We start from the raw sequence: 19,108 nt of genomic DNA on the forward strand, positions 1-19,108 counted from the left end.
ATCTAAGACTGAAGCATTTTTTGAAGTGAAATTTGACTGTTGGCCATTTGATATTTTATGTGGTTGAGAATTGAGGTTGATTGAGGTTTATGCATCCTCCAAAATGTATGTATGTATATTTTTACTATATGTAATTTCTTTAAAAATACTGCAGTATCCAAACATCTGGGTCTTATTGTCTGTATAAGTATCACTCTGGTAAAAATTGTCTACATTCCTGGAATACTGTGCTCACCACCAAGAATGACCTACAGCAACACTAGGCAGTCAAATTATATACAATCTATATCTTTTCAGTTAAAAGTCATTTCTGACCCATGAATCTGAACAGTAACATAATTCATTTCTTTATTCAACAATATTTCTCAGCACTTCCTATCTTACTGTGTCTACATAATCTTAACCTTTGTTGGTTATATATATAGCCTTTGCTTTTAATAATTTTGACACATTCCTTTTTTAATGTTTTATTTATTTTTGAGGGAGTACAAGTTGGGGAGGGGCAGAGAGAGAAGGACAGGATCTGAAGCAGGCTCTGTGCTGATAGCAGCCAGCTCAATGTAGGGCTTGAACTCATAAATCATGAGATCATGACCTGAGCCAAAGTCCAATGTTCAACCGACTGAGTCATCCAGGTACCCTGACACATTCCTTTATCCAAATATTTTGTTGTATCTCTCACGTCCCCAGACTGATGTTTCATTCTTGGAATGTGCTATGAAGAGGAGTGACATTGGTTGTCCCTTCTAGTGATTTGCAAACTAGAAAAGAAGATCCAAATTCTGTTGTGAGTTTTACAAAGGGAAGGGATAAGCTGTTGTTGAGCTTTGTTATAATATGACCTAAACTAGTCCAGTAAACTGAGAACTTATGGAGGGGGAAGTTAGCCAGATGAATTCAGGGAGAAGAGAATTCCACATGATACTGAGTTTTGACAAGAACTGTCTGGAAGGAGAATCCTCTGTGCTCTGTGTTCATCCATTTAGCTAGTTTCTTTCACCTCTAGCATTCTTTCACCTCTAGCAAGCCCAGATAGCAAATGAAAAGTGAACATATCCCACACAATATAATAAAAGCGAGTACCTTTATTTCAATAAAATAGAAAAGACAAATGTACATCCTTCACAGTGTCACCACTTTAAAAAATAATACAACAAATGTATCCCCTGAAGGTAAAATGAAGTTCAAGACCATTAGCATCAGTGATTTTCCCCACTCAAGAAGTCACCAGGATAGAACCCTCCCCAGCTATTAAAATTGCTAAGACCTTGGTCAGGTTTGTGAGCTGTTCCTGATCATTTGGGTCCATAGCAAATGAAAGGTCTGAGAGGGAAGGAGAAGGAACAGGAAAGGAAGTTACAAATAAGGGAACTTTTGGCAACATTAACAAAGCTTACTATACCAAATTCATAATCTAAAAACACCCCTACCAAGCCCTGGGGTCTTGGAATGTAGTGGCGCAGTGGCGGGGAGGCAGAGAAGAGACGGCAATGGTCATCCACGTTGACACACAGAAGTAGAAAGATACCCTCAGAGTTGAGCAGCATGTCATGGCGTTTTGTCCAGGATTCCCTGCAAAGTCCTATAATCCAATTCTGAGAGTTTCCCACATCCACCTCCCAGTAATATTTGCCAGAGGTGAAGGTCTGAGCTGCCCAGGAAGGCTTATACTGTGAACTCCCTGGACTGTGGGGCAGGTCTTGATGGTCGGGACAGCACTGCAAACGTCTCAGGTCTTCAAACAGAGGCACACGGTAATTCCTTATCTTATCATCAAATGTAATATACACTTAAGTAAAATGAAAACAGTGAAGTCAAAGAACAGAGTTTAAAATTTCTGTGGGACAAGTGCAATAGTGTTCTAGCAAATGCTGAACAACCAAATCTCTAAAACCAAACAAAACTGGTTTGTTTGCTGGGAACACTCCCACACCACCATGGCCAGTTTCAAGGTACTTACCACTTAGTAATTCCTCGTAAAATTCTGGAACATGTAACAGCTTTCATGGCAGAGTCCACACTAACTGCCCCAGAACACTCCTTTATCACAAGTGACTATACGGGGTGTGTGTCATTGGGAATCCAGAGACCCATTCGAGAGAAGGGGCTTCTTGCCTAAGCAAGTAAATCTCTATTCATACAACTAGATGAAAAACAATTCTGAGAATACTTAAAGATGTAGGATGGCAGGATCTGGTTTTATTCTCATTAGCTCATTGAAAATTTGGGAGCCTGCTCATTGATGCCAAGTAAATACCAAGATGGCCCTTCACTCAAGCTTTCTCATTTATCAACTTGCACAAAATCAAATAAATATAGTAACAGTAATAAATATTATATATCATTTCAAAAATATGATACTGTTATTCTTATTAGTCTTAAATAGTGATAACTTTGTCCAAACACAAAGATGTAACATGTCAACAAGCAAAGGGAAAAGAAATTGGAAATCCATATTTGCCTTTTTTTTTTTTTTTTTTTTAAAGAAGTGGTTCCTTTCTCTGAATTTCTAACTCAGGCATCACGGACTTGGAATCCAACCTATCCCATCCCATGCCTGCTTCTCCTGTCAGCCAGGCTCACTGTCTACTTCTTTCTTAGGGACAGCGAATCCACACAGCAAATCATGTGTTCCATGTGTTTTCTGGCTGTACCTGTTTTTTATAAACATTTTTATCCCTTTCTAAATCTAAAATCTAATATTTTTCAAATACATTCACTAACTTAAAATTTTAGATAAACATTTAAATAACAATTTAAGGTGCTTCTAGGAATCTGAACATCTACGTATAACTACAATTAACAACTATAAGTTAAAATACACTGAATGAATATGTAGTTTTATGTGTCAAGTGCTTTCAGGGTGCCTGGGTGGCTCAGTTGTTTAAGCATTTGACTCTTGATTTCGGCTCAGGTCATGATCCTACAGTTCATCAGATGGAGCCCCATGTCGGGCTCTGCGCTGACATCAAACTGACAGTGTGGAGCCTGCTCAGGATTCTGTCTCCCCCTCTCTCTGCTCCTTTCCTCCTTGCCTCCCTGTCCCCCAACAAATAACTATTTATATGTCAAGTGCTCATTTTTTTAAACTCATTGTAAATTGTCATATGTTATATTTAATTGTTTTTGACTGCCTTCAGGTATCTAACAATAAAATATGGTTAGTTACAAGGGTTTGCATATTTATCTGCTTCCCAGTTCTCTGCAAAGACTAATAGAGCAATGAGGAGAGGTCCTCCAGGTGCCTCTCCTCATGGAGGAAATAGTGGGGTCTCACCAGGGCACCACCTCTTACCTCGGAAGTTGTTAAGCCTTTCAGACATCCCGGTGATTGTCCACTCACTGAGCTGTGGGTCCACAGGCTGGGGCAAGTGCGCCTGCACTAACTGACTCCTGCAAAGAAACAGAACCACTTACTGACCCCTCTAGTCCTATCATAAGCCTCCCTTGAAGATGCTCCTTCAAAATCCTCACAATTGGGTGCAAAGGGTCAGAGTTTAACTCCACAAACTGAGGGATGTTGTAGTTGTTCTTGTATTTTATAACTAGCTACTGTGCTCTTATCACTTCAATCTCCGTAAGATAGATCACTCACAAATGTGTTTTCTCCCTTCGCCTTCCCTATGGAAGGCACACAGCTGTTCTCATTTAGTTCCTGAAACCCAATAGGTGTCAAATAGAGCTTAATAGGGCCTACTATATAGAGCTTAATCTCTGTAGGGGTTTTCATCTTTTTCCCTCCCCTCTCTTCTCATCATCCTTCCATCTGCAGCCTCTCTGAGCTTATTTGTTGTTGCTGTTTTTTTTTTTAATGTTTATTTATTTTGAGAGAGAGAGAGAGAGAGAGAGAGAGAGACTACAAGTAAGGGAGGGTCAGAAAGACAGACTCAGGCTCCAGGCTCTGAGCTGTCAGCACAGAAAACAATGCGGAACTCGAACCCTTGAATCCTCAAGTTGAGAGGTCATGACCTGAGCCGAAGTCGGACTGAGCCACCCAGGCACCCCTCTCTGAGCTTATCTGCCTTTCCTACAGAATATGTGGAATAAGCCTCAAATAATTAGGATTTTGAAAATTAGAGGCAGGAAAAACAGTTATATTTGGCAACTTCTGCATTAAGCCTTGCAGCTGAAACCACACCCTGCTTCAACCCTCACTTTTACCTAAGAGTGGTCAATATAAAACCGAGAAGTGTCTTAGACAAGGAATAAATGAGGGCATAAAGAAACTTGTCATAAAAAGTTGTGGGTCCATCTCAGCAGAAATAATCTGACCACTGTCACCGATGCCATAACTTGGATGGAGGGGCAAATTTACCTTTTCATGATGTCTCCCAAATCCTGTAAAGAGAAAGAGGAAGGCTTAGCTTTGAGCACAAGATACTCCCCTGTTTAGTCTAGTCTGAGGCTATGAGACTGAACTGGAAAATTCTCTATCTCCACTTTCTTCCTTGGTAAAATCATTTGCCCTTTTCCTTATCCTTAAAAAGATAAGATTTGGTCTTCTATTTATATGGTCTTCTATGTATTATATGATAAAATTATGATCATGATAAAATTTAAAGCAGAAGATGTTCTTAGAGCAAACAATGGCTCTTTGGTTGTAATATACAGTGAGGTTCATGAAGGGTTTCTTCAAAGTTCTTACAAGGGTGTGTGGGCTCTAAATCTACGATTTCAAAAGAGAAAGAATGGATACATCCCACATACTGACAAGTCCAGATACAAAACTGAATTATGTATTTAAAAGCTGCTTTGTGGCAGTTGGTTAGAAACTCTTAGTAGAAAAAGTGAGATGATTTTTTTCTGGACCTGTTCCTCACATTTCTATATAGTTTTCCTTTTCCTGTATAAGGTGGATGTGACCCTGGATCTCTGGGTTATACTGGAGGAGCAAAGCCTGCTATTGCACAGAGGAGGCAGAATTTGAACTTTGGAACCAGAAAAATAATGGAGGTCAAAAGGGATATGGATCTCAGTGGATATAAATGATTTCCAGCCAGGCTCATGTTCATCCTTCCTCAGTCCTTACCTGGAGCAGGTGCACATCTGCTTTGAGGTACATTTCCTTCAGCTCCTCATAGATTCTTTTCAGGAGTTTCCCCATTTGAAGCATTCTAGCTACATTTCTCCGGAGTCGATGAAAAATTATCTTGCCTTCAATTGCCAGGCTCTCTAAATGTTTTTGCTTTTCTTTGTGGAGGTATTGGTACACCTTAGGATATTCAGCCTTGATCATCACCATCCTTAGATTTACAAAACCCTGAAGTGACATTGGTTTAATTAGGTCATGTATCTGGACAGTTTTACTCTTCTCTCATTATCTAAAGTTTGCATGCTATGCCCAATGTTCTGATCTTAATCTGTTGTGCTGCTTTTACAAAAACGCCACAGACTGGGTACCTAATGAATACAGAAACTATTTCTCACAGTTCTGTGTGCTGGGAAGTCTACGATTGATGCTGGCAGATTTGGTATCTGGTGAGAGTCTACTTCCTAGATAGCCATCGTTTCGTTGTGTTCTCAAATGGCAGATGGCCCAAGGGACATTTCCAGGGTCTCTTTTAGATGAGCACTGGTCTCATTACTGAGGACTGTGGTCTCGTGACCTAATCACCTTGCAAAGCCCCCACTCCTATTACCATCACCTTGGGGGTAAGAGTTTGAACATACAAACTGGGGGAGGAAGCAATTCAGATCATAGAAGTACTACATACATTTTTATGTCTTTCTCCTAAGAAACCACACATTTGGCTTCTTTCTTACCTTCCTCCCTCCTTCCTTTTCTTCCTTTTCATTTATTTGTTTGCCTGCACCACTGCTTCCAACTACTTACTCTCAAACTTCCATATTTTCATGTGAAAATAGAAATTTAAGATCAAATTTTGTTGTTTTACAGGATTCATAACAATCTCAAAATCATAATCCATTCTTCTCAATGCTTGTACTTACAAACTGACTATCTGCTCTCAGGAAAAAGCAACAATTTGCTTTCTCAGGAAGACAGAGGACATCACACCTGATCTTTCTAAATTACCTCCATTCCTTACACACACTCTTCCACCAGTGCTGGGCTCTGCCTGCCTCTTACTACCGGGGCTAAACCCACCTCCTCTTTACTGGTCCCCCTGTCTTGTCTTCTCAGAGATATTACTGGTCTACATTACTATCCCACAAACTAGTTCTTGCCTTGCCTTCATGTCTCTGTGTCTCTCTCTCTCCCTTGTCCTATGGGCCTGTCTCCATTTTATTCTCTCATTCAGACACTTTTTCACACTCTCTTTCCCTTTCTTTTCACACAGATTTTAAACATATACACATTTATCAAATTATTTTGGAAATGTCAAAACTAAATATTGTTATTATAATGACTTTATCCAGCTTCTATGCTAACACTTTCATTGCCATCAAAGCCAGACTTAGTGACCAGATGTGATCAAACTCACTGTGCCCAGGGATGCAATTTTCAACTATTCATCCAAGCAATGAGTCTTCCCTTCTGTCTCCTACCCGTTCCTGAACCACACATTCCAACAATAGGTTCCAACCAAGAGCCTATTTTTACTAAATTGAAATAATATGATTCATTCTTATAGTACTTCACCTTCTTTCCACATTTGATCTTGTTTACTACTCATTTCTTTTACTAATCTCTTCTGTCTCCTCTGCTCTGGGAAGCTGCATTCTCAGGTGCTCATCTCCCACCATCTTCTAACAACCACTCAGATCTCTGCCCAGATGTAACCTTGGCAATGGTTACACCAGCACATCCCAGCCTGCACTCTTTATACCCATTTTCTGCCTTCATTTTATTGCAAGGACTTCATAAATGTCATATAGCTTAAATTTTACTTCTTAAATTTCTGGATTGAGTTCTCTCATTAGATTATAAACTAATGAGGTCAGTGATTTGTTTCTCTTTTTGTCCAGTTATATATCTCTTTGTTGGCCTAGAACAGTGAGCAACATACCATAGGTCCTCATATGAATGAATGTTTCATCAGAAATCCATCCTAAACAATCAAGCTAATGTTCTTATTCCCCTTTGGCACTCTCACAGCACCATGTACAGATTCCTGTTCAGTGAAGTATTATTCCCTCATATTGCCTTTTTATAGGTCTCTAGGTCTCCTCTAGTACTGCTCAAGTTCTTTGAAAATAATGGTGTCATTTTCTTCTTTAGATCAGGTTCTCTGTTCCTCTTTGTGAATCAATAAATGACACAATCAAAAATCCTTAACTAGGCATTTGCATTCTTGACCTGGCTACGATTACATTTCTAGCCACACTTCTCACTATGTTCTGCTTCATACCCTATCTACTAATCAGTAGGTCCAGCACCGAGATCTCAAACAATTCCATGGGTTATCTGGTTTGTCTCATCTTTAGTTTTCTTGTCCCTCAGAACTCTTTGCCATCAATACCCAGGAAATTAAATTCTAATAACTTATTTTATCACACTGATGTTTTACTGGTTTGAGAAGCTTTTGTTAACATTCAAAGTTTACTAAGTTCCTACGGAAGTCTGTATTTACCTCCACCCTACTGATCATTGCATTCTGCCTTGTGAGAGTGCATTTTCTTGTCCCTGATAATGTATTAGTGGCACATATTGCTTTATCCAGAAAAATCAGGGAAAGGCTTTTAGTTATACAATGGACTCAATGTGAAATCCTGCACTGAAGGTCATGTTTTCATACAGTTCTTATATGAAGCTCTTTTTCTGATCATCTGGTCAGGGAACATTATGATTTAACTTAGGTTCTTCCACTGTCAGTTACCATGGTATCTGTCCCAACCTGGTCCAAGGGAAATAGGGCTTCCCACTTACCTGCCATACTCTAAGTAAGTTGTACTCTTTGTTTATATTTCTCTGATTTCTCTGCCTGTTTTTCCAAATAGATTTCATTTGCATCAGAAGTTTCTCCTGTAAAAGAACTACAAATTTGAGCACTAGAAAAACAAATATGTAATTTTCAGATACCTCAAAAAGTGATAAAGGGATAGACATGAGAAAAATAAAAAAGGAAGCAGAGATGTCAGTGAGTTTCTTTGGGAACGCAAATAAGTCAAAACTGGGAGGCTGACCAAAAGTAGAGTTCCTGAATTTGGAAATGAAATCTATTATCTGAGGAATCTAGTACTGATATACGTAACATGGAACATTTTCAGAAATGAATCTTAATTCATATTAATCTTGAAATGATAGCCATCACGTTTTCTATGGCATGATTAGAACATATTGAAGAGCCTTATTGTCATCATGGCAGAAGTAGCCAATGACTGTCAACTGCCACTAGAGATTATCCACCTGGCCAGTTACACTGAAACACCAGCACCCTCTTCAAGTCATCATCATTCCTCTCCCCCAGCCTAATAGAATTTAAACTTCAGAGGAGCAAGGATGTTTGTTTAGTTTCTTCGGTGCTGTATCCATAGGTTTTAGAACCATGCCTGGCAGATGGTGTTTACAAATTCTACTTGTTTAAGGCATAAGAGAAGAAAAATAAAATCACTTTTGCTCATTGCCTATCAGATACCAAGTCCTCCACATTTCACATGCATTCAGAGGCAGTACTTACCCTGCAGTGCTCAGCAACCTGTGAAACTGGACAGTGTATGTGAGTGGTATGCCCTGGCGAATGAGAGCATTGCAAACACAGCAGGCTCTTGTCAGTTGGACAGAAGATATTCTTCAGTGCTTGGTGTATCCAACACATCTGCCTGGCAGACCTCGGTAACTTCTTGGCAACTGATTCTTTTTTAGCACGAGCTTGTCCCTCAGCAGAAATAATGCTTTTGAAGTCCATGCGTGGAGATACTGCCCTGCATACAGGGCAGCGGGTGGGATGCTGGGCATCTTCCCACAAGAGGCAGAGACACGGAGTACAGAAGCTGTGTCCACAGTTAATGGTGACAGGGTCTGTGAAATAGTCCTTGCAGATGGAACAGATAAGCAGACTGGGGGCGCAGCGCACAAAAGTAGAATCCATGTTTCTGAGGAAATAAACGGAAATAAAATAAATAAGCTTTTGCTCACTAATACACACATGCACGATAACAGGATGGGTGGTGCTTGGAGTAAGATGGTGAGGTGGAAGGAGAGTCTTCCAGACTGAGAGCCTGCGTCCTTGTTTTCCAGCCATGGCCTCCAGCCCTGCTTTTCAGCTTCCATTAGAAATTCAGGATTTGTCAGCCATGTTGTCTCTTTTACAAAGACATCAGAGGTTTTGGCTTACCCCTAGTCATAGTAGGGGGCATTGTTTTTGTCCAAAGGTATCATGGTTTCCCCTTATTTTCTCTTCTTTGATTGGTTAGCACAGGTATGTGCTCCAATTCTGGCCAATGAAATAAGAGAAAGAAAGACTCCCAGAAGAGTCTATAAGAGGTTTTCTTGTTCTAGAAGAAACATGGAAGAAAAATCTGCTTTTTCTGTTTCTGGACATTATATGGATACAGTACTCATTTGGATTCCCATTTTATGATATCAAAGTGAACTAGCTTAAGTACAACAGCCAATACTCTGAGCCTAACAAGGGGATGGGAAAAACCTTCTGGATTTGCAAGAATGGCACTGAACACTTACCTTTTCTGGAGAGATTAACTCAAAAAAGTAAAAAGACACCATAACAATAATTGAACCTGGCAAGAATCATCAGTAGATGCTAAAATAACTAAGACTTTGGGAAGAGAGTATTTGTATACCAACAAAGTTCTACTAAAAATATTAGTTCCTAAATGCAAAAGAGAAAATAGTACCTTTTCAAGGTAAATATTTAGCAGATACATTAACCAGGTTACCAAACCATGGCCATGAATTTCATGCATTTATAGATGTGGACCACTTAAGGACTATGGCACACCTGTAGTATCCCTCCCAGAAACATTTAATCTGTAAGTAACCATAGGGGAAAGTTAGACAAATACATTTAGGAGACATTACACAAAACAACAATCCTGGATTATTCAAATAATCTTAGTTTCTTAGGAGAAAATGTTTCGAAATGATTATACAGGAGGTGACTAAATTATGAAAATTAACGGATGGGGCATCTTTGACTGTTCCTAGATTAAAAAACCTACCAGCCAATAAGGACGTTTTTGGGACATGCAGGGACATGATAAAAATAAGGGGGTCTTTCCATTTCAGCTTAGAAATGTAGAGAGCTGGAAAGCTTGTTGCCACCCTCCTACCACAAGAAAAATGCTAGACAAATGAAACAATGACCTGTGTTGAAACTGTTAGAGAATTGAGGTAGCAAGTCAAACAGCAAAGATAGATTCTGCATAGAGAGCACAAGGAAAGAGCAAAACAGGACCTGTTCATGTTTATCTGGGGCAGATTCCACCGGAGCCCATAGAAATCTCTGTGAAGATAAAGTAGCTTAATTAGCTGCTAAAAACCAAATGTGAGCAAGGATAAGTGTGCAAAGCCCCTTAAGATCATGGACAGATATTTGTAGGGAGCAATACAGCTAGAGAAATGAAAGACATAGGGTCTCTTTGGGAAGAGGACCTAGAGCCAAACCAAGAAGTAAACAGAATATCTTTCAAGTAGTACTCCTCAACTGAGGGCTCCCCTGACTCAACTGGGGAAATTTGGCACTATGTAGAGACAATTTTGGTTGTCACAACTTGAGGCATATTACTGGCATCTAATGGGTAGAGGCCACAAATCCCTTTAAATACCCCGTAATGCACAACACAAGAAAGATAACTCTTACAGCAAAGAGTTAGCCAATTTGCTAACTGTGTGAAGATGAGAAAACCTCTATTAGAGGCACTGGAGGTCTCTGGAACCCATAGCCTTAACACAGTCTTACTTTGGTAACCACAGCCATAACAAACTTCAAACCCATGTCAAATATTGACTAGATTAACACAAATCATCATACTAAAGGCCTGGCAGAAGAAACTGTGCTCACCAAAAAACATGAAAAAGACTTACAGTATCTACTGTCATAGCACAGTATCTCCTACATATATATCAGGTATTCAATAAAAAATGATGAGGCATATCAAAAGGAAAAAAAAATCCACCTGAACTGACAAAGCACTCCTCATAGCCAGCCTTAGATACAACACAGATGTTAGACCTATGAAATGAGGACTTTAGAATAACTATGATTAGTATATTAAAGTCTTTGATGAAATATGTAGACATCATGCAAGAATCATGGGTAATTTCAGGAGAGACAAAAACTGTAAGGCAGACTCAGATAAGCCAGGAACAAAATCTGTAGAAAATGTCATTGTCAGGCCTCATAGTGCATGTAATACAGTCAAGGAAAGTATGAGTGACCACAAAAATAGGCGAATACAAAACACACAAGGAAAACACAAAGAGGAAGTACCATGAGTGGAAAATAAAAACTGAACGAGCAAAGAGCAGTATGACAATATTAAAAGGCATAACATATGTGTAATTGAATTCCCAGAAAGACAAGAAAGAAAGAAAATGGCAGAAGAAACATTTAAAGAAATAATTTTAGAAAAATTTCCAAAATTTGTTAAAGTCATCAAAAAAAGATCCATGATATTCAAAAAATATCAACCAGAAAAAAATAAAAACTGAACTAACCAACACAAAAACCCCACACCTTGGCAAGTCATATTCAAACTGATTGAAAGTAATAACAAGGAGAAAGTCTTGAAGGCAGCCACTGTATTAGGAGGGGAAAAATTACATACAGAGGAATAAAAAATAAGAATTATAACAATAAGTTTTCCAGAAACTATGCAACAAAGAAGACAATGGAATGATATCTTTAAAGCATGGAAAGAAAACAAGAGTCAACACCCAATTCTATATCCAGTGAAAATATCCTTCAAAAATAGAAGATATTTTCTATTCCAAACAAAGAAAAACAGAGGGAATTTGGGGCCAGTGGATCAAATATACAAAAAAAAAAAATACACACAAAATTCTTCAGAGGAAAGCAGATCGTGTGTGTGTGTGTATGGGGGGGGGAAACTTGGATCTACACAAAGAAATGAAGGACACTGGAAATGCAATAAATAATGATGAAATGTAAGGTATTATCATATTTTCTTTAATGATAACTAACTGCTTAAAGAAACAGTAGCCACAATGTACTATGTGTTTATGACATATGTAAAAGTGAAATGACAACAATGACATAAGACACAGGAAAGAGAAATTAGGACAATGATAAGCTTTTGACATCACATCTGAAGAGGTACAGTATTACTGAAGGGGGGATAAAATCACTTAAAGATGTCTGTAGGAATACCTTGGAAATATTGCAGGTTTGGATCTGAACCACTGCAATAAAACAAATATTGCAATAGAGTTGAGTCAAATGAATTTTTTAGTTCTCCAGTGCATATAAAAGTTAGGTTTATACTATACTGTAGTCTATTAAGTGTGTGATAGTATTGTGTCTAAAAAAAACCTACATATTTCTTTAGAATTTTTAAAAAATATTTATCTTTGAGAAAGAAAGAGCACGAGAGGGGGAGGGGCAGAGAGAGAGGGAGACACAGAACCCTAAGTAGGCTCCAGGCTCTGAGCTGTCAGCATGGAGCCCAACACGGGGCTCAAACTTACAAAATGTGAGATCATGACCTGAGCTGAAGTCGGACGTTTAACTAACTGAGCAACCCAGGTGCCACCCAAAACCTACATACTTTAATTAAAAACTACTTTATTACTGAAAAATGCTAACCATTATCAGACCTTGCAGCGAGTCATATTCTCTGATCACAGATCACCATAACAAATATAATAGTAATAAGAAAATTAGAGACATTTTGAGAATTACTAAAATGTGACAGAGACATGAGGGGAGAAGATGCTACTGGAAAAATGGTGCCGATAGACTTGCTTGACAAAGTGTTGCCACAAACCTTCAATTTGTAAAGAGTCTCTGTATCTGTGTAGCACTACAAAATGAGGTATGCCTATATTTTAAACTCTAAGACACTAAAAATAATGAAAATAGAGGTATAAATAATGAGTGAGTCACTTGAAGAAATAAAATGAAACTTGAAAAGTAGAGGCATAGACTTCCAGTTTCTGGTGCAACATGTGAGAAGCTCAGAAATCACACTGTGTCCTAACAAATAAAAATCTGAAAAACTGAAATATTAACAACTCTTAAATTCATCAAAGAATTTCCCTGAGGTCAGAGGGCAAAGTGCTGCTTCCCCCAATTGGAGAGGGTTGCATAGGTAGATACAGAGAGTCTCAATTTACCATAGCAGAATTGTCCATGGGACATGGTGCTGGGGTAGGAAACCTGTACTGTAGTTGATGAATGGCTGGAGGCTCAGTGTGGACAAGTCTGAGAGTTAAAAACTCCAGGGGGACTCACTCATAGGAAGGACCCACAGTTTTATGGGTTTCACCTGTAGGAACTTTACCAGGTCCTCACAGTGAATATTGGGGGAAAAAAATCCCTGCTGCTCTGGCAGGAGAAGGGGAAAACTAATCATTTTGAAATATGTCAGAGCATTCTGTTCTTCTTAAAGAGGATTGTCCTTAAAAAGGATTGTCCTCCTTAAAAAGGAGAAACTATTTAACCAGAGCCAACTTCCCTGGGAAAGGGACTACCTAACTCCAGCCCCTCTAGACACTGTTGTGTTAAATCCAAGAGGTGGGGGACTGAGAAGCACTGCTGACCTCCAGGTCACAGGGGCACAGGGACCAGGGACACAGGATCACTAAAAGACAGACCTAATCATAGCACTACAGAATCCATCGTCTTCACCCACCCCCTTACTACCACATCACTGAAGGCCTATTTACTGCAATCCCTTGTGTCCAGTGTATCATGTTTGCTTTTCATCAAGAAACTATGACTAACAAACTAGCATAAAACAGCTTGAAGAGATGGAAGAAGCATTGGAATCAGAGTCCCATATGGCAAGAATGGTGGAAATATCAGATTACAAAATTAAATTCTAAAACCTATGATTAATATGCTAAGAGTTTAATGGAAACAGTAGACAACATACAAGAACAGACACATAATGAAGCAGGGGGATGAAAATACTAAGTATTTCTAAAAATTCTAGAGCCAAAAAAATATAGTAACAAATTAAGAATGACTTTGATGGGCTCCGTAGTAAACGAGGTATGGTTGAGGAATTGGAGCTTGAGGATATCTCCATAGAAATATCAAAATTAAAAAACAAGGAGAAAAAGGAAAAAAAAACACCCTTAGAATATCAAATAACTGTAGGACAAGTACAAAAGGCATAATATACATGTAATGGGAATACCAGAAGGAGAAGAAAGAAAGAAACAAACAATATTTGAATACTGATGGAGAATTTCCCCAAAGAAATGTTAGACACAAAACCACACATCAGGAAACTCAGAGAACACCAAGTGGAATAAATACTAAAATTATAATATTTAAACTTTAAAAAATCAAATAGAAAGAAAAAATCTTGAAGGAAATCAGAGGAAAAAATGCCTTGCTGACAGAAAATCAAAGATAAGAAATCCATCTGACTTTTCATCAGGAGCCACGTAGGCAAGAAAAGAGTAGAATGAAATATTTAAAGCATGAGAGAAAATAAACACTGACCTAGAAAGATTCTTTAAAAGTAAAGGAGAAGTAAAGAGTTTCTCAGGTTAAAATACAATGGAAAGAATAAAAAGAAATTAAGAGGATATATGACCAGGAACCCCACCTCATGAAAAATGTTAAAAGAAGTTCTTTAGCAGTACATGAGTGGCTCAGTCATTTAAACATCTGACTCCTGATTTTGGCTCAGGTCATGATCTCATGGTCATGAGATATAGCCCTGAATCAGGCTCTGCAGTGGAGCCTGACTGGGATCTCTCTCTGTCCCCCCTCCCCTATTCACTCTCCCCTTTTCTCTCTCAAAATAAACAAACAAACATAAAAAAAAAAGATACTAGAGGGAGAAAAAGTTATACATACAGTAAAAAGAAAGAAGGAACAAATAAAATTACAGCAGAAAGGAGTGAAGTTGAAAACAGAAAGACAACTGAGAAAATAATTGAATCCAAAAATCAAACAAAAACTTTACAACAAAAGAAAGCTAAATTCTTATATCCCCCTTGAACATAAAGGCAAAAATCCTCAACAAAACATTTTCAAAACAAATCCAACAATATTTAAAAGGATAATATAGCATGCTGAAATTTCTTTATTCAAGAAAACATGAGGTTACTTCAACATTTCAAATATAATCCATGTAAATTACCTTATTAATTTGCTAAAGAAGGAAAAACATATTAATAGAAGCAGAAAAAGCATCCAACAAAATACAACATCCATTCATGATAATAAGTTCCAGTAACCTAGGAACAGAAAGGACCTTCCTTAACTCAATGAAGTGTTTCTATGAAAAATCTCAAGTTGACAACATTCTTAGTAATGAGAATCCAAATTCTTCTCTTCTAATTTCAGGATGATAGTAGATGTCTTCTCTCACAATTTCTATTCAACATTATACTGGAAGTCCTAGGTAGTGCAGCAAAACAAGAAAAAACAAAATGACCAACATTGGACACCTTGTGGGATCCTGGACCAGGGGACAGTGGGCAGGATGGAGGAGCATACTTGGCACAGCACTTGGAGGACATAGTGAAGAACTCTTCCATTGCTGGAGCACAGATTCACAAGGACTTAATCTGGGCTTCTGTGGGACCCTATCAGATGCACATGCTAGAGTCATATCTGTTCTAGCCTAGCAATCAGCAAGGTAACCTCATACCCCACATTCCTGTGGTGTGTCTCTGGAATCAGATAATGGGAGCACTACGATTCAGAAACATGACAGCATCACAGTGGCAGTGTGTGAAATGGCCTCTTAACATCTCCTGTCAGTTCTCAGTGACATCTCAGTTTGTCATAGGGACGGCATCTTACCTACATTAATTATCTTGTAGAACTATTAAAGTTCCAGTAGGCGGGTCATGTATATTATCTGCATTGAATACTTTTCTATTCATTTTAGAGAAATGAATAGAAACACTCAATAGATGGATTTATCAAAATATTTAAGAAAGGACCATGTTTTGAAATAGCAGGTCCAGGTCACTTTGTATGTAGAATTTTATTATGTCCAATAAATCTGATTGGAGGGGGAAAAAAAGAAAAACATTGGGAAGGAAAAAATAAAATGTATGTGTTCACAGGTGACATGATTATGAGTGTAGGAAATCCCAAAGACTTTACTAAAAATATCCTGGAACTCATAAGTGAGTTAGGCAAGGTGGCAGGATAAAAGGTCAATATATAAAAGTCATCTTGATTCCTACATATTTGCAGTGAAAAAGTTGTATCTGAAAATTTTTTTAACAATCCATTTATAGATTCAAAATTTGTATTTGAAAAATGTTAAAAGCCCTCATTTATAAAAGCTTCAAAAAGTGAATTAACTTGACACATAAATTCTAGAGATCATTACCAATACTTAAAATGTGTTAAAATGGTACATCTCATGTTAAGAGTTGTTACCAAAGTCAAAACTCAAAAACAAAAACAAGGGGCAAAAGAAACTTTCACAGATGATGGATGGACAGATTCATTACCGTGATTTTGGTGAAGGTTTCATATCAGTTGTTATCAGTTGTCTGAAAAATTTCCAATTGCACATTTTTAGTATTTATAGGTTATTGTATGTCAAATATGTCCCAATAAAATTAACGTTTTTTCCAGTTAGTTAACATACAATGTAGTATTGGTTTCAGATGTACAATTTAGTGATTCAACACTTCTATAAAATACTCAGTGGTCATTGAAATAAGTGCAATCCTTAATCACCATCACCTATTTAATGTATCTCCCAACCACCTCCCCTCTGATAACCATTAGTTTGTTCTCTATAATTAAGAGTCTGTTTTCTGGTTTGCCTCTCTGTCTGTCTCTCTCTTTTTTTCCCCCCATGCTCCTTTGTTTTGTTTCTTAAATCCTACATATGAGTGAAATCATATGCTATACACCATACACAAAAATATATTCAAAATGAATTAAAGACCTGAATGTGAGACATGAAACCATTAAAATCCTAGAGGATAACACAGGAAGTAACCTCTTTGACATTGGCTGCAACAAGTTCTTACAAGATATGCCTCCTCAGGCAAGGAAAACAAAAGAAAAAATAAACTATTGGGACTTCATCAAAATAACAAGCTTCTGCACAGCAAAGGAAACAATCAACAAAACTAAAAGGCAACCTACGGAATGGGACAAGATATTTGGAAATGACATATCTGATAAAGGATTAGTATCCAAAATATATAAAGAACTTATACAACTCAACAACCAAAAAACAAAACAAAACAAAAACAAAGAATTAAAAAATGGGCAGAAGACATCTGAATGATGAATAGACATTTTCCCAAAGAAGCCATACAGATGGCCAACAGACACATGAAAAAATGCTCAACATCACTCATCATCAGGGAAATGCAAATCAAAACTACAATGAGATGTCACCTCACACCTGTCAGAATAGCTAAGATTTTTTTTTAATTTTTTTAAACGTTTATTTATTTTTGAGACAGAGAGAGACAGAGCATGAACAGGGGAGGGTCAGAGAGAGAGAGGGAGACACAGAATCTGAAACAGGCTCCAGGTTCTGAGCTGTCAGCAAAGAGCCCATCGCGGGGCTTGAACTCATGAACGGCGAGATCATGACCTGAGCCGAAGTCGGACGCTTAACCAACTGAGCCACCCAGGCGCCCCAAGAATAGCTAAAATTAAAAACACAAGAAACAGTGTTGGTGAGGATGTGGGGAAAGGGGAACCCTCTTGCACTGTTGGTGGGAATGCCAACTGGTGCAGCCACTTCAGAAAACAGTATAGAGGTTCCTCAAAAAGTTAAAAATAGAACTACCTTATGATCCAGCAATTGCACTACTAGGTATTTATTCAAAAGATACAAAACTACAGATTTGAAGGGATACATTCACCCTGATATTTATAGCAGCATTGTCAACAATAGTCAAATTATGAAAAGAGCCCAAAAGTCCATTGACTGATGAACAGATAAAGAAAATGTGGTGTGTATACATATATATGTACACACACACACACACACACACACACACACACACCGGAATATTACTGAAGCACTAAAAAAGAATGAAATCATCATTTGCAACAGCATGGATGGAGCTAGAGAGTATTATGCTAAGAGAAATAAGTCAGAGAAAAACAAAATTGTTAACTTTTAAGAAAATACATTAACTAGGTATAAACTTAAAACATATGCAGATCAGTACAGTGAAATCTATAAAGCAATGATGAAAGGAATAAGATCCAAATAAATGGAAAAATAAACTATGTTCATAGAATTGACAACCTATACAGCTATGACAATTCTCTCAATTTGATCTATAAATTCAGTGTAAGCTTTAACAAAATCCTAGAAAATTTTTTGTAGTTAGAAATAAGCTGGCTCTAAAGTATATTATTGAAAAATTTATTTTAATAGTTTTTAAAAATCAAGTGTATTATAGTACACCAAAGCAATAGAATAGCTTGAAACAATCTTAAAAATAAAAATATCCAAATACATGATTAGATTTCAAGAAGCACTAGAATTGCTCAGTAGTCAGGACAAGGACAATAACAATGTAGTATTGACAAAAAGATAGGCATAGGGATCATCAGAACCAGAGAGAAGGTGGAACAGAGACCTGCCCAGGAGGGTCAGCTGATTTGTCACAAAAGTATAAAGGCACTTCGATGGAGAAAGAACAACTTTAGATAAAACACTGAAAGCTCTGGGGCACCTGGGTGGCTCAGTCGGTTAAACGCCTGACTCTTGATTTTGGCTCAGGTCATGATCTCTGGGTTCAGTTTGTGGGACTGAGCCCTGTATTGGACTCTGTACTGACAGTGTGGAGGCTGCTTTGAGATTCTCTGTCTCCCTCTGTCCTTCCCCTGCTCATGCTCTTTCTCTCTCAAAATAAACAAACATGTATAAATAAATAAAGTCACAAAAGCTCACTTCATGAAAGGAAATTGTTAAATCTGACTTTATACAAAATAAGAACTTTTGCTTTCTGAAAGATATTATAAGAATATAAACCAAGACACATCCTGTGAGAAAATATTTGCAAACAACTGAAAATATTTATATTTAGGAGATACACACA

At 37.8% G+C, this 19,108-nt stretch overlaps 1 protein-coding gene and 1 pseudogene across 1 annotated transcript; one reads left to right on the forward strand and one right to left on the reverse strand.

Annotated features, from left to right (window-relative positions):
* Positions 1 to 1,208: 1,208 nt before the first annotated feature.
* LOC131488569 (tripartite motif-containing protein 77-like) lies at positions 1,209 to 8,990 on the reverse strand. Its single transcript, XM_058690436.1, has 6 exons — positions 8,580 to 8,990; positions 7,829 to 7,924; positions 5,030 to 5,260; positions 4,316 to 4,338; positions 3,296 to 3,393; positions 1,209 to 1,789 (listed from the first exon to the last, which is right to left on the reverse strand). The coding sequence occupies exons 1-6, from the start codon at positions 8,988 to 8,990 to the stop codon at positions 1,296 to 1,298; spliced, it is 1,353 nt and encodes a 450-aa protein (XP_058546419.1). The 3' UTR covers positions 1,209 to 1,295.
* A 2,183-nt stretch (positions 8,991 to 11,173) lies between these two features.
* LOC131486550 (ragulator complex protein LAMTOR5-like) lies at positions 11,174 to 15,814 on the forward strand (annotated as a pseudogene).
* The last annotated feature ends 3,294 nt before the right edge of the window (positions 15,815 to 19,108 follow it).

Source organism: Neofelis nebulosa, chromosome 10 (assembly GCF_028018385.1).
Source record: "Neofelis nebulosa isolate mNeoNeb1 chromosome 10, mNeoNeb1.pri, whole genome shotgun sequence".
Taxonomy (NCBI): Eukaryota; Metazoa; Chordata; class Mammalia; order Carnivora; family Felidae; genus Neofelis; species Neofelis nebulosa.

What these genes read in the sequence shown, in the direction of transcription:
- LOC131488569 (XM_058690436.1), bottom strand. Translation starts at nt 8,990, where the DNA reads ATGGATTCTACTTTTGTGCGCTGCGCCCCCAGTCTGCTTATCTGTTCC. An exon ending in AGGTTGCTGAGCACTGCAGG is followed by an intron (nt 7,925 to 8,579) that starts GTAAGTACTGCC and finishes GTTCTTTTACAG; the next exon opens with GAGAAACTTCTGATGCAAAT. An exon ending in CAGATGTGCACCTGCTCCAG is followed by an intron (nt 4,339 to 5,029) that starts GTAAGGACTGAG and finishes TTCTCTTTACAG; the next exon opens with GATTTGGGAGACATCATGAA.